The sequence below is a fragment of the Colletotrichum gloeosporioides genome (assembly GCF_011800055.1).
Source record: "Colletotrichum gloeosporioides strain Lc1 chromosome Unknown consensus_17, whole genome shotgun sequence".
Lineage (NCBI taxonomy): Eukaryota > Fungi > Ascomycota > Sordariomycetes > Glomerellales > Glomerellaceae > Colletotrichum > Colletotrichum gloeosporioides.
The window spans coordinates 1,989,042-2,002,876 of NW_025544662.1; the positions used below are offsets into that span (position 1 = coordinate 1,989,042).

Consider the following 13,835-nt stretch of genomic DNA (forward strand, 5'->3'; position numbering starts at 1 on the left):
ATTGATCAGCCTTCGGGAACGACCCCTCTCACATCACGAGACCACCGACCTCCAACGCGGTTGGTCGCTGCCAATCCCTCACATCACCATCCAAGCCATCGTCGAATAGTTGCCTTCCTCGGGCCGTCGGCGACACCTCATCCTCTCTTCCGCCGTTACACAGAGCCCCTTCACAATGGTCGAAGTCCTGTCCCCAGGCCCGGGCCAAAATGGCCACGCCGCTCCCTCTCACGACGACAACGTCGCTTCCCTGGCCCGTATGATTCTTGCTAGCAGCATCGCATCTAACCAGGAGGACAAGATGATGAGCCGCGAAGAGCGCCATGCCATGATGAAGGAGATCAGCCAGCACCAGGCCATCAAGGACGAGCTTCACAAGAAGCGCGGCGGCTGGCGCACTCCCCGTCGCGGCTGGTCCATTACCGACTCACCCGTTGCCTCGTCGCAGGGCAGTCCGGCGCCCAACGCTTCGCCTTACCCTGCTCCTCCTATGGAGTCGCAGACATCTTCTACATCCAACTCAAGCTCCATCTCCTCTGTTCCCGAGCAGGGCGAGCTCCCAGCAACAGAGATGAAGAATGCGCCGCATCCTCCCCAGGTTCGCCGGCCTCCTCTTCCGCCCCCACGCCGCTCCTACTCGGTCATGGAGTACGAGCCGCCACCACGCACCCACCGGCCCTCGGCTCGTATGGATATCTTTGATCTTCCCATTGAGCTTCACTACACCATTATGGACTACCTCGATCCTATGGATAGTGCATGCTTGGGTCTGACCAACAGTCACTTCTACGATATCCACCGTCGCATGCACGGCAGTGTACCATTGTCGTCCCACCGCGACGGACCCAATGATTTGGAGTGGGCTTTCTACCTCGCCAGCCGCCGCGTCCCGCAGTCCAGCTCGGGAACTTCCACACCCACTACTGAGGGTCACAGCCAACCGCACCCTCTTGAGGGCATGCGCCTGAAGGGTCAGGTCTACTGCCGCAAGTGTGGTCACTACCGCTGCCAGCTGTACCGCCACTTGCGCGAGTGGATGGGTCCTGACAGGGAATACTGCGAGGTCACCAAGAAGTACGGCCGCCGTGCTCCCGAGGATGCGGCCGACCATTGCTCCATCAAGTCACCGAAGCACCCTCATCGTTGCGGACGTCATTCCGCAAAGCCTACCCAGCCTCCCGCCAAATAATTGGCGGGGTTTGTATCATACACCACCGGCGGCCATGAGGAGCCGCCGGGTTTGCAGCGAGGAGTTAAGACTACAAAAGAAAAAGATAAGAGACATCTGTATAGTTAAATGGGACGGCGTTCATTTACTGGTTACATGGAGATGAGGAAAGAAGCTTTAGGTTTGGGTTGCATCAAGTCACCGAGAATCTGCAATTGGCTACAGATACCTAAGATGAGATGGGAAAGCATCATACCAACACACGCACAGCAGCTGGGTCCTTAAGAGATGAGCTATCTATCATGAGCATAGACTGCCATAGAACATACAATATCGAGCATTATCGTTCTGTTCATAAGCCATGCATCGCAATTTTCTTCGTCCCTGGATCTTGGAGCGGTGAGGTCCGGGCGATGACGTAGTGCTGACACGGATAGATTGCGGACCCTTTCGGGACGTTTCGCGTTGAAGATAACCATGCCCTGAATCATTGTTTATCTCTGCCCGAAAACGAACCTCATTCGCCAGGGAAGATCAGCTATCGGTCTTTTGTCCGGTGCTGAAAATAGGTTTTGGCTTTCTGGGGCCAAGCATTTTTGACCTCAGTCTTGGGTGTGTAGGTCCAGCACTCAGTATGCTGTGTTGCTTCTTGATGTACCTATCTGGTATGTGAATCGGCCTGGGGTCCAAAATCACCATGAGAGGAGACAATGTCCTTTGCTGCTTATGTACAAGGGACCGACTGATTTTCCTATGTCTTCGCGGCCATGTTTCCTATGTACTTAGTTACCATTATCGAAGACGATAGTATCAATAGTAATAGCAATAGCGATAACGACGACGACGACGACGACAACAACAGTAATAACGACAACGATAGTAACGATGATGATAATAATAGGAACGATGACGATTATAGTCACGACGACGGTAATAGTAACGACGACGACGATAGTAAAGACGACGATAACAGCGACGACGACGACGACGACGACGACGACAACGGCAATAGCGACAATAGAAGCGCCGACGAGGACAGTAAAGTAGAGTTTAGCTATAGGAAAAGTAGTCGCTCTATCATAGGAACGATGGGCGGTCTCTTGTGTAAGTGCTCAGTGCATTTCAGAGGATGAGGGCCTGTACATGACGAACAACATGGTGACTATAAGTCTCACCTCAACGACACCACTCCTTCTCCTTCGGCTTAGACGTCTTCCGCTACGACGACCATACATAAACAGCAGTGCCGCCGCTGAGCATCCAAAGCCCCGCCTGCAAAACCCGGCGAAAGTCGAAACGTTCCGGCACAGGTGTGGCGTCCATCTTGGCCATCCAATCGTCGATTCTATCGTCCCAGTAATACACACGATGGTGCAGACGTTGAAGCTTATTTAGCACCCTGTCAATCGCGTCATGAGACTCTCGTATCTCAATGCGTTGCTGCCTGAATCCGTCGAGTATCTTTTGCTTGTCGGCGTTGAAGGCGGCCTCGTAGGCCTTGAGGGCTCTGTGCACGACGACGGGGTCGGCTTCGCCCTTTTGGAGGTTGTTCATCATCGTGTGAAGCTCGGCTACGGTGGGGGCGGCTGGAACGAGGTTAGAATCGTTGGCTGGCCTTTGGACGTTGGCGGGAGAGATCGGGGTTGCGTGGATGCCTCGTGAGGTGATGATGGGCTGGGTGTGAGGCAGGAGTGTGATAGGTCGGGTGACCCTTGAGATGAGTTGGCGGGCTAACTACAGAGTTGTCAGATACATATCTCGGTGGACAAGGAGATGGTTGTACCATATTGGGCGAGTTGTAAGAGGTCACCATGTGATATGTTCGGGAATTCGGAAGCGGCAGGTATGCCACAGAGTGAATTCTATAGGAGCCTTTGAATATGGTGCGTGTTTCAACCGGTAATGGGTCAGAGAACTAAACAACCTTTGTGGTGACCATCAAGTGACCCATGGGGCACCACGGTGAAGTCGGGTTTTCTTGATTCATTCATCCATACGCTGGGCCTTTTTCCCGTCAACTTATTTCATTGTCCTGGTAGGCCGTACAGGTTCAGCTTGAATTACGAATGAGTGCTTACACGAGTTCATGTGAGCGCGGTCGTTATTTCTCACTTGGTTTCCAATTGGAGATAATCATGTTGTTTTTCTTAGCATACAACTACGATTGAGCTTCTACTGTAGGGATTGGTCTACTAAAAGTGCTTCGAAGAGAATAACAAGGTTTCTATTATTTTCTCATATCTCATGAAGTGTCACAGTACAACGTCAACGAGCCGTGCTTGATCATGAGTATGATTTGATAAGAAACTAGCCGCTTCTAAATGAGCATCCCACTGCAGCTACATCCGAAACACTTAATCTTCCTTATGAAGATGACGCTCGTAGACTACATGTCATCGACGATACCCCCCCGCTGCGGTACGAGTATCTGTCTCGTCATGTGGCAAGCTTGTATTAGCGGCTGATCATGTCCTGCTACATCAAAATCCCTGATAGCTCTGTGTCTAGGCTGCGAGCCATACTTGCAGACCAATTCCTACGCCGATATTAGTACAGGTCTATCGATCTAACGATGCGCTTTCTCGGGGGTCAACAAACCTATCACTGCCCAAAATACCGGATGCGAAAGAAGTTGGCCTCGTCGAGCAGTTTCTGACAACAGTTCCTCACCAGCCACAATGAGTTGTTGAAACTCACTTGGTTCTCTGACCAAGGAATCCTCAAAGCCTGGCAAGCCCTCTCCGTATTGCAGATCCTTTTCTCCCAGGGAATCGTCCACTGCATCATGTTGTGGTTTCAGGTCATTCTGTAAAAGTGACATTGCATCTTCGATCTTGGTGTCTTCGTCTCTGAGTTGATCATTCAAGAGCTGCAACAGAGTTTTTTTTTAGTTTTTTTTGACCGGCTTGCCGTGGTGTGTTGACGACTGTCAAGGCGGAAGAGAGAAAGACGGTAAGCTGTCCACGGTGCCAACGTGTAAACAATTGCGGGACAACCAGGCAGCAAATCAGATGGAGCTCTTCATCGGCCGGGACCAGCATATGCAGTACAACCGAAAGGACCCCCAGTTGAGATACGCTCCGCCAATGACGCTGTTCTGACTGTCTTGGCTCTGCATGGAGAAGCAGGCTGGGATGGATGCCAGCGACCCACACCCAGGCCAACGACCGCTTATGTCCAACCCCGGAAGGCACAAACAATGACCGATATAATTGCTGTCGGAAAGTATGATCATATACATAAGGACAAGTCAACAAGGTTTTGATCGAGATGCTGGAAGACGGGCTCGTTTAGGTGTGAAACGATGAATGGGGAAATGGTCAGCGGTTGGCGGAAAGATGGTCAGCATCGTGAGATTTGTGCACATCGAGCTCTCTGGAATGACAATTTACAGCAGATTCTATTAGGTAACTACTGGGGGGAAAAGAGAATAGTGACGTTCTTGCAAGCTAAATAGCCGAGAAAAATAGTTGGAGTCTTGCCATCCGGGCGGGTAACTATTGCATTAGGACGCATAGTTCTTTAATACAGATATCTATTGACCCTATCGTTCCTGGTGTCCCTGTCATCCTTGTCGTCCCTACTGTCTCTATCGTCCCTGATGTCTCCATCTTCTCTGTCCCTTTTTTTTTGTCGCTGTCGTCATCGTTGTTGTCCCTATTGTCGTTTATGCCTCCTGCCCGTCTGGACAGCAAAACTCACTACTTATACCGAAACAGCGACAGTTAGTAGGCATGTCTGGGTGCATCTTCAGCCCTCACAACAGCCTATGCACATTGAAATAATGGGTCAAATAGGGAAAGAAGAGTAGTCAGTCATTACTCGACAAAGATAGTCGAAGGTAATAGATATAAGGGACGGAGGTGACTCACATATTTGCCCGTCAGGGTCATACGAAAGTCGAAAACGTGTGTCCGTAGGCAGTATCTTGCCATACGAAAGTATAAGAAAGAAGTCAAAAGGCATAAAGCGGCCCAACACCCACGTCAAGGCTCCGAAAGCCACGCCGCCCGGTCCTCTGACCCAGCTCTGTATCAGAGATGGATGAGTAAGAGCAAGACATAGAATGGCCCTGAATGCAGATATACCAGTGACGAAATGTTTGATTCTGTTTCCCAGAAGAGAGCTCTGCAGAATGGCTCGAAGCGTACCAGACATGCGCTATGTCCCCAGCCGCCGCTTCGCAAATCAACTTTTGATTGTAGCCTAAGATTTCTTCATAGAATGGACTCATTTCCAATAACTTGTGGGCTATTCAGTCAAGCTCTAATCTTATTCTAAAGCTGACTTGAGTTCAGGAATGTGGAGGGCGGGTACCACTGTGGTCTTTACCTTGCTGATTGAGGCGTGCTCGTAGACGATAAGGAAGCATAAAAAACTCCACAGAAGGGGAAAATGAATGAGCAGATATTTAAATATCTTCAAACCATTTAATTTTTAGCTTGGCTCCCTCAACCGTTCAACGTCACACATTCACACATTCGTTTGATAAAACAGATCAACAACTCAGATTCTACAACACATGAATTATTTTCTACGCCAGGTTCAGTTTTTTCAGGTGGTGACCTTTTTGGGGTTTCCTTTCTTCGAATAATTGTTGCCCAACGGCTCATCCTCCAGTGCCTTCATTCATCCCTCATGGTTGGGTCGAGTCAGCCCGCTCCGATGCCTGGCTCCAAGCTCCATGCCACTTCACCGACATACGTCCCGGCCTGGAGTTCTCTACCACCGGAACTGCGGCATATGATACTTGAAGTTCTCGCACGACAAACTCCTGGTTGGGGCGCCTGCGCTTCTGTTTGTCGGGAGTGGCAGGCTACACTGGAGAAGGAAAGTTTTCGCCGGCTAAAACTACAAACATCATGCTTGGATGATATGAAGGCGATGGTCGGTAGAAGGCGAGCACATCTTGTTCGACATGCATGGCTAAATATCGACCTGAGGCCGTACACATGTCGAAGTTGTACGAAACTTGAAAGTGATTCATGGCACGATAGCAACACTCGTGTGGTTCGAAGAGCAATCGTGAAGCTTTTCTCCATCTTGTCGAAGTGGCCGGTAACAGAGGGAGCCGAGCTGACGCTGGAGCTCTCCATTCAGTCTCCGAGTGATAAGGAGCATCATTTCAAGAACCTTCACTTTGGTGGCGGTGACGAGCATGAGCATCTCATACCCAAACGGTCTGGTAATCGACTTTTTTACGATTCTAAGCATGGCTGGATAAAGGGACGTCAGGTCGATACTCCAGACGAAATGGCTTTATTACGAATTTTCGGGCCTCTTTATTCTTTGAAATTCAGAGAAAGCCTCCCTCGAGTCAAGGTCGCAACACGGTTCATACTCCGCCGGCAGTGTCGAAGAAATCTTGAGCCTACAGCCCTAGGGGCTCTATTCGATGCCCTTCCTCGGCTACAGTCATTGATTCTTGAGCCATGGCAAGTTTGGGACACGTTCGAACAGAAGCGTATATGGGATCCTCGTAAGATATTATGCCTCTACCTGTTTTTTATGCCTACTAACTTCTCGCCATGCAGAATACTTAAGCCTCATTGAATCGCATTTGCCACAAACACTGAAGCAAATATCGGTGTTTGAAGAGACCAACGAAAGTTATATTAGCTTACTTCGACATGGGCGATAATTTATTCAGAGACCTGACAGAGTCCGAGTAACACCGCCCGCGGTCAGTACCGCTTTCGCCAAAAGGAGTCTTGGTCTTGAGAAGCTCTTCGTTGCATTCCTGGCCGAAGCCTGGGACTTCTTTCGGTCATGCCAGCAAGACTGGGTTTGGAGCCATATGAGATCCTTGACCCTTACATCGAGCATGCTCACCCAAACAAGAAGTCTCGAGATACAAACTCTCTTGGAGAATGCTGCTATGACAGCACTTTCAATGCCACATCTACATACAATGGTCATTTGGAATGGTCGCAAGGGGGAAGCTTCCAAGTTTTTCTACCGCGCGGAGACTAGTCATACTTGCATTGGGTGGCGTGGAACGTGGGATTTGAAGCTGAATCCAAGTGTTATACGTGATTGGCAGAGAGTTGCTGATAAACATACTCGGCATGACCTTCAAGTCATTCAAGAACCTCTGATACTCAAAAGCATCAGCTCTCACGCTGGTGCTATCGGCCTCCTAGACTTGCCCTCGGAGGCTGTACATCCAGTATCTTTACTGCAGATGCAAAGCGAAGCTGAATCGAGTTGGTATAAAGAGTAGACATAAACAGGGTTTATTCATGGTGTCATCTAGCATAGATCAGTCAAATGATTGACATGTATCCTTCATGTTCTGAGCTGGGCGCTTGGCAGGAAGTCTTTCGCAGTTGAAAGATCGAACGTCGGAAAAATAATTACTACTTTAGTCTCTAGCGGATATATTCTAAGGTAATCGATATAGAGGAGGGAGGTGAGAGTAGGACAGCCGTCGTCGACACCATGCAGCTCTTGAAGGTTTGACTAAGTCACCATGCAGAGGAAGTCTCTACACAACTAGTTCTGTAGCTCAGGCACTTCGTTAGCTTTGCGATGAAATCCCGAATGACTACCTCGCCCAGTCGATACCTTCCTGCGGCAGACATGAGTTCACGACGAGGAAGGAGAAACTTATTTGTAGAACTTCAAAAGACAATGTATTCCAGGCATCTGCCATGACTCTACTCAACACCAGTGCCGTCGATTTCCCCGACTTCCCAGAGAAACCGCCCTCGCGTAATTGTGTGAGTGGAGAAAACTCATCTGCCTGCCGTCGCCGCCAGCCACCCCGACCCTTCTTCTACTAGAACGTGATGCCATAATCAACCTGCACCAGTTCGGAAGAGAAAAACCCAGAACGCGTACCAAAAAGCACCTAGAACATCCCGGCAAGAAAACAACAAACCACCGGTCAGATATACAAATCACAGTGAAAAACAACGACGACCACTTCAGCCAGACCAGAGCCCTTTTTTTCAGGGATAGACCAACTCAAAGAGTTGCGTCAAGCGCAGTACGGAAAACGAAGAGGTATCAGCCGAAGAGCCACGCGTGACGCCGATCAAACGCCTCATAACGCCGCCCTCGAGTGATGAAAAAATGAGGAAAAAGATATGACTAAGCTTTGCGCGTCGATCTTCGCAGTATCGGAGTAGATGCGTAGATTGTGTCGCTGCTGCGACCCATGCCACGCCCGAATCCACGTGCACCCGGTGCGATCGGAGCCCTGGATCTGACGGGCAGGACAAGCTGAGGAGCGTCCATGGGAGGCAACTTTGCACGATCGTGACCTGAAGGAAGTCTCTACTTCTTCAAGACGGCGTCGTACAAGCTCACGAGGCCAGTGATGGCTGCGCCTGTAAGGATGCCCTTCCATTCGCCGTACAAAGCACCGTTGATGCGGTCGATCGAGTTCTCGTTAATCCAGCCGCCAAAGGTGACCTTCTGTCCGTAAACGACGAAGGAAATGAGAGCCTTTACGATGCTGAAGACGAGGGGATCGACATTGTACTCTACTGTTGTGAGTTCGGAGCCCTCGCGCCTCTGGGGGTGGCTAGCCGCGCTCAAGTTGTAGAAGTAGCCGAACAAGGACGGAATGAGAACGGATGTCAGGGTCCACAGGGAGACCGGGGACCAGAAAGACGAAGTCACGAACAGAAACGCGTCGGGCACGTAAACTGGGTAGAAGCTGGTGCCTAGCGCGGGGATAGCCGGGATAGTGAAGGCATAGCGCAGGGGTAGAACCTCGGCGCGCAGATTCCACGCCTCGAACGCAGCAACGGTGAAGAGGATGGAGGTGACCGTTGACAGAGAGGAGCGAACGGCCTGAGTACCCTCCTGGATGCCAGATTGGTCGTACAATTCTGTGGCGCGTTCCCGGATGGCGACTGTGTGGCGGTCGACAGCCTCCGCGACGTCGGCAGGGGTTGCGGGCAGAGGAATACGGCTGGCGAGAGAGAGGTTGCGGGCAGGCGTACGCAGAGCCAGGGCAGTCGAGGCCGCGGCGGGCTCTGGGCTGGATGATGAAGCCTCCTCTTCTTCAGGTTCAGGCCTAGAGACGCGTCTGTTAGTTCGCGATCACGAGCGGGGACGCGCGAGTGGATTCCTCTCTGCAATGCGCATCGCGCAGCAGAGAGTCCAGACATTGCGACTTACTCGGGACGGATCTCCTCGATGACTCTCGTAGTCCTGCGTCGCACAGACTTGACAACTTCCGACGAAGGAGCCTCCCTCTTGATGGGTGACCCGGCTGCCTTGGCGCGGCTCGTGTAGTAGGGAGTGAGCTTCGGCTCGGTAGAGAATTTGAACGCGTTTTCCGTGAGGTACTCATCGAGGGTAGCCTCCAAATCGACCTTCTTCTGGTTCTCATATCTAAAAGGAGCAGGCCGTTAGCCATGAGGGTTCGTGAGGGTGTCATACGCCTGGTGATCGAGGGTGGTTCGACGCGCCTCGAGAGGTAGCCTTGCGCGACGGGTCCGGCAGAACGCGATCGCGGCGCAAATCGCAGTCGAGTGCGCCTTGCGCAAAGGCACGAAGCTCACGGTAGACGCGAGCTGGCGCATGAGGGGGAAGAGCAAAGATTCACGTACCCAGTAAGTCCGGTCAGCTCTGCGAGCTCGACCAAGTCGCTCTTGCGCTGGCGAACGAGCCACGGGTTTGCGCCCGACATGGTTTAGTAGTTGAAACGGCGGAAAAGGCGACTGAGATGGGTATCACAGGAATCGCGCAAAAGAAGCGACTCTAATTCTTGGAGCGAAGAGATGTTCTTGTACAGTGATTGGAGAGATGCAAGGGGAGAAGGGACCTTTCGGTTGTGATAATCGTGGGACGTGGAGGGGCAGATGGTGATAACGGACAACGGGTAGCTGGGCTGAGCTGAGCTAGGTTGTAAGGGTGTAGTGTGTGTGGATGAGCGAGTTGGTCGAAGCGTTGTTTATGTTTTTTCCCGTCCTCGACAGCGGGCCACTCTGTTGTTGTGGTGAGAGAGAGCAGCGGGATTTGGGGGGTTTCAGAGGGACAGAAGGGTGAGGGAGGAGGAGAGGGGATGACGAGTGACTCGGGGCGAGTGCGCCTTCGTGCACTGAGACCGTGTACCTCCCTCCTGCCGTCCCGAGTCATCTTGAGGGTAATCGCAATCACACAGGGAGCTAGAGACCCTTTGGGGGGGGGAGGGGCCCCCCGGAGAAGTTCGATAGCGGGTGCATGTGCTGCAACAGCGGTGCGGGTGCTGCAGATGGACGTTGCGACTGGCTTAGCGGCCCCCGGGAGCAGCAAGCACTGGCCAGTCATGACGAAAAGGGTGGGGCATTCTTGGCTGCTCATATCCACCACTGACGCGACGGCAACACGGGACATGAATGCGCCCTCCAATGGAGCTGTCCGAATTAGGCAAGAGCCATGTAAACAAACGGCATAGTCGCTGGCCACTGCTCTCGACTACTGGTGATCTCCCGACATGAGCCGTCTGGGGACTTTGCCGGGATGATGCGTGCTTTTCAATAACACGTTGCCCGATTTCCCCCTCCGATTCACACCACACGCGCGAAGAAGGCCGGGAAAAGAACGTGATGACCACCAGCTAGCTGCCATGCCAACCGCGGGGTTCCAAGGTCAACATTGGCAGTTGCTTGACGCCAGATTCAGTCTCATCCAATCATCGCTTTCAAATGACATTGTGTTGATACACTTGATAATCATGCTCTGACAGAAGACAGTCGCTATTCCAGCCGGTTCTCATTGGTATGTTCAAACATCTTCGACCTCAATAATGTACAGAGATACAAACGCCCGCAGGTCCCCAACCCTACCATAACCCAATCTAGGCAGAGTCCACGAAATTTACAAACCTCTCCTTGCCCCTGGGCACAATCCTCAGCGGAACAGTCGTCCCATGCGGCAACTTCAACGTCAACATCGTGCTCGCAGTCTTCAGCGTCTGCCGGCACTTATCCTGCGCCTTCTTATACAACTTGGCCCTCTCCGCCGGGCTCATCGCCTCGACCTCGGCATCACTAGCCCACTCGTCCACCGCCAACTCGAGACTGTACCGCTGGAAAATGACAGACAACGCAGCGATAATCTCCACCTGCGCAATGCGCCGCCCCAGACACGACCGTGGGCCGTCGGAGAAGGGCACGTACGATCCCCGCACCGGCCGGAACATCTTCTCGCTGGTGTCGGACCCCTTGTACCCCCCGTAGTCCTCCGTGTCACCACCCTTGTCCTCCGTCTGCTCCCCGTTGATGTTCTGCCGGTACCACCGCTCCGGGACGTAGTCATTCAGGTCGTGCACCGCGTCCGTGACCTTGCTCGGCTTCGACGGCCAGTTGCGCGGGTTGCGGTGCGCCGCCACCCCGACGATGGAGATGTGGGCACCCCGCGGCAGCGCGTGCTTCTCGCCGTCGAGGGTCACGATGCCGTCGCCTTCGGGGTTGACCTTCTTAGGGATCTCCGTCACGGCCGGCGTCATGCGCAGCGTCTCGTTCATGCAGGCGCCCAGCATCGACGCGAGCATGGGGTTGACCGTACTGTCATAGTTCCACGTGCTGGGATCGCTGTCGCCAAAGATGCCGTCAATGTCTTTCTGGAGCTGTCGCTGGACGGCCGGGTTGCAGGCGATCTCGATGCAGCCAAAGTGCATGGCGTTCGCTGTCGTCTCGTGCCCCGCGACAAGCATGATGAAGGCGTTGCCGGTAATCTCTGACTTTGACAACTGGGGGATCTTCGAGTCCTTACCCTTGCTGACGATACCGTTGGCGCCTCCATTGATCTCTCCCTCGTTGCCGTATTTTGACCTCACAAGCTGGCCCATCAGATCCATGCCTGCGTCCCCGTGATCGCCCTTTTGCAGGTCCTCAATCTTATCTTGCATCAACTCGTCGATGTACTGCACATAGTTGTCGTGCGAGTCCATCGCAAGCTTCGTGTACTTGAACGGAAGCCTCTTCAAGAGCCACCTCGGAACCAGCAACAAGACCAGAATATGCTCCAACATCTCGGCAATCGCATCCACGAAGCTCATCGTATGTCCCGGCGGCGCCTCCAGAGAGCTGTACTTGGTAAGCTTCGGGTCCGTCCCCGCAGGCAGCACTTGCCCCGGCCAAAGCAGCCGCATGCCGAAGCCCACGTAGCTGATGATGTTGAGCGCGAGGCGCATGGTGTCGTGGTCCAGCGTCTCGATCGTCTTCGTGCCCTTGCCGTCCGCGCCGAGCCACTTTTGCGTCATGCTCTGCGCCTGCTTGATGGACTCGGCGAACACGAGGGCGGCGTTCTTCTCGTTGAAGGTGGCGGAGGTGACCTTGCGGTGCATGCGCCAGGCGGCGCCCTCGGTGGTCAGGACGTTCTCGCCGAACTGCTTGAGGATCGCGTACGTCTCGACGAGCTTGGGGAACTTTTCGCGCTGCTGGGTGATTTGGTGGATCGCCTCGGCGCTGTCGGTTAGGATGAGGATCTGGAACGGGGAAACGATCATGAATGTCTCGCCGTGGCGTGCGAAGGGTTCGTGGAGGAGGTCGTAGGACCAGTTAGGAATCGCGACTCTGCTCTGGAGTTAGCATAACGAGGAGAGGACAAGTTTGTCTTGGTACGGACTGTAGCCAGTCCTCCCACCATGTCTTTGGAAGGGTCTTAATGATGGGTAGCCAGAGCTTGTGTGTTAGCTGCCAAAGCATCGAGAATGGCGAAATAGCTGCACATCCACAGTCAATATCAGGCGAATCCCAACACATCGTGGACACATACGAGACACCACGTAAGGCAAGCCAGACTTCTTTGCCTCAGCTATGTTGCGCTGCAAGCCAGAGACGTAAGAGTAGACACCATAGGCGACCACCGCCCCGACGAGAGCATAAATGGATGACACCATGATGCCGAATCCCACAACGTCAATGGACTTTCGAGGAGTCGAAGTAGCCAGGTACGATAGAGTGGGTAGCCGGGTGTTCGATAGAAGTTATAGCCAGCCGGTGGGTTGAAACGGGTGCAATTGGCGGCAATTGACCTCCAGACGCCTCTTCGTCCTCCCCTGGTTCAACCTCGAAAAGATTTAATAGGATGATGAATTATGATCACAAGGAAATGAGCACGTCACCCAGACACTGGAAAGAGCAGAAGAAAAATAAAGGAAGATTTAGCAGAAGAGCAATGGAAGAAACGAAAGAAGGGACAGAAACGTCCAAGCAAACACGGGACAAGCCCCCATGTGGCAGCAAGTGGGCAGGGGTCGACAGCTCTGGTTTCGGAGTGCGCTCGACCCGAAACTAGCACAACCCCTACCCCATTGTTACGAACTTGAATGGGTAGCGTGAGCTTTAGCTCTATGGATCTCGTCGAGCGTGTTTGCTCCCTCTCTTGCTAATTATCCACACGTGATTCGTTGGTAGGGGAGAAGCTCAGAGAGATGACGATGGGCGGATCGATGATAGGTCGGGGCGTAGAACAAACTGTTCTCTCCAATCTGCACACCGCTGGGAATTATCCCCTGTCAAGTCTCAGATCAACAGACTTCGACTTTGGTCAGATGAAAGGTTCCTCGAGGCGGTAAACGGTTCCCGGCAGCAGATAGCCTGTTGTACTTCTGAAAACAAGAAACGAGCAGACCAACAGATAGCAAACATGCATCGACAATGACAACTTGATGAATCAGAGACTCTTGGGAAGAGTGCTGCCCTGCAGTAAACGCCCACCAATG

The 13,835-nt window shown here is 52.6% G+C and overlaps 4 protein-coding genes across 4 annotated transcripts; 2 read left to right on the forward strand and 2 right to left on the reverse strand.

Annotated features, from left to right (window-relative positions):
* Positions 1-175: 175 nt before the first annotated feature.
* GCG54_00011452 (uncharacterized protein) lies at positions 176-1,189 on the forward strand (the record flags this gene model as incomplete). Its single annotated transcript, XM_045411357.1, has 1 exon — positions 176-1,189. One exon carries the CDS (start codon positions 176-178, stop codon positions 1,187-1,189), a length of 1,014 nt encoding a protein of 337 aa, XP_045268415.1.
* A 1,197-nt stretch (positions 1,190-2,386) lies between these two features.
* GCG54_00011453 (uncharacterized protein) lies at positions 2,387-2,954 on the reverse strand (the record flags this gene model as incomplete). The annotated part of the gene is made up of 2 exons (XM_045411358.1): positions 2,387-2,902; positions 2,952-2,954. The coding sequence occupies 2 exons, from the start codon at positions 2,952-2,954 to the stop codon at positions 2,387-2,389; spliced, it is 519 nt and encodes a 172-aa protein (XP_045268416.1).
* Positions 2,955-5,833: 2,879 nt separating this feature from the next.
* GCG54_00011454 (uncharacterized protein) lies at positions 5,834-7,391 on the forward strand (the record flags this gene model as incomplete). Its single annotated transcript, XM_045411359.1, has 3 exons — positions 5,834-6,647; positions 6,703-6,777; positions 6,832-7,391. 3 exons carry the CDS (start codon positions 5,834-5,836, stop codon positions 7,389-7,391), a joined length of 1,449 nt encoding a protein of 482 aa, XP_045268417.1.
* Positions 7,392-8,449: 1,058 nt separating this feature from the next.
* Positions 8,450-13,010, reverse strand: GCG54_00011455 (Cytochrome P450 4g15; the record flags this gene model as incomplete). Its single annotated transcript, XM_045411360.1, has 6 exons — positions 8,450-9,197; positions 9,302-9,517; positions 9,736-9,782; positions 10,989-12,684; positions 12,737-12,833; positions 12,887-13,010. The coding sequence occupies 6 exons, from the start codon at positions 13,008-13,010 to the stop codon at positions 8,450-8,452; spliced, it is 2,928 nt and encodes a 975-aa protein (XP_045268418.1).
* Positions 13,011-13,835: the final 825 nt, after the last annotated feature.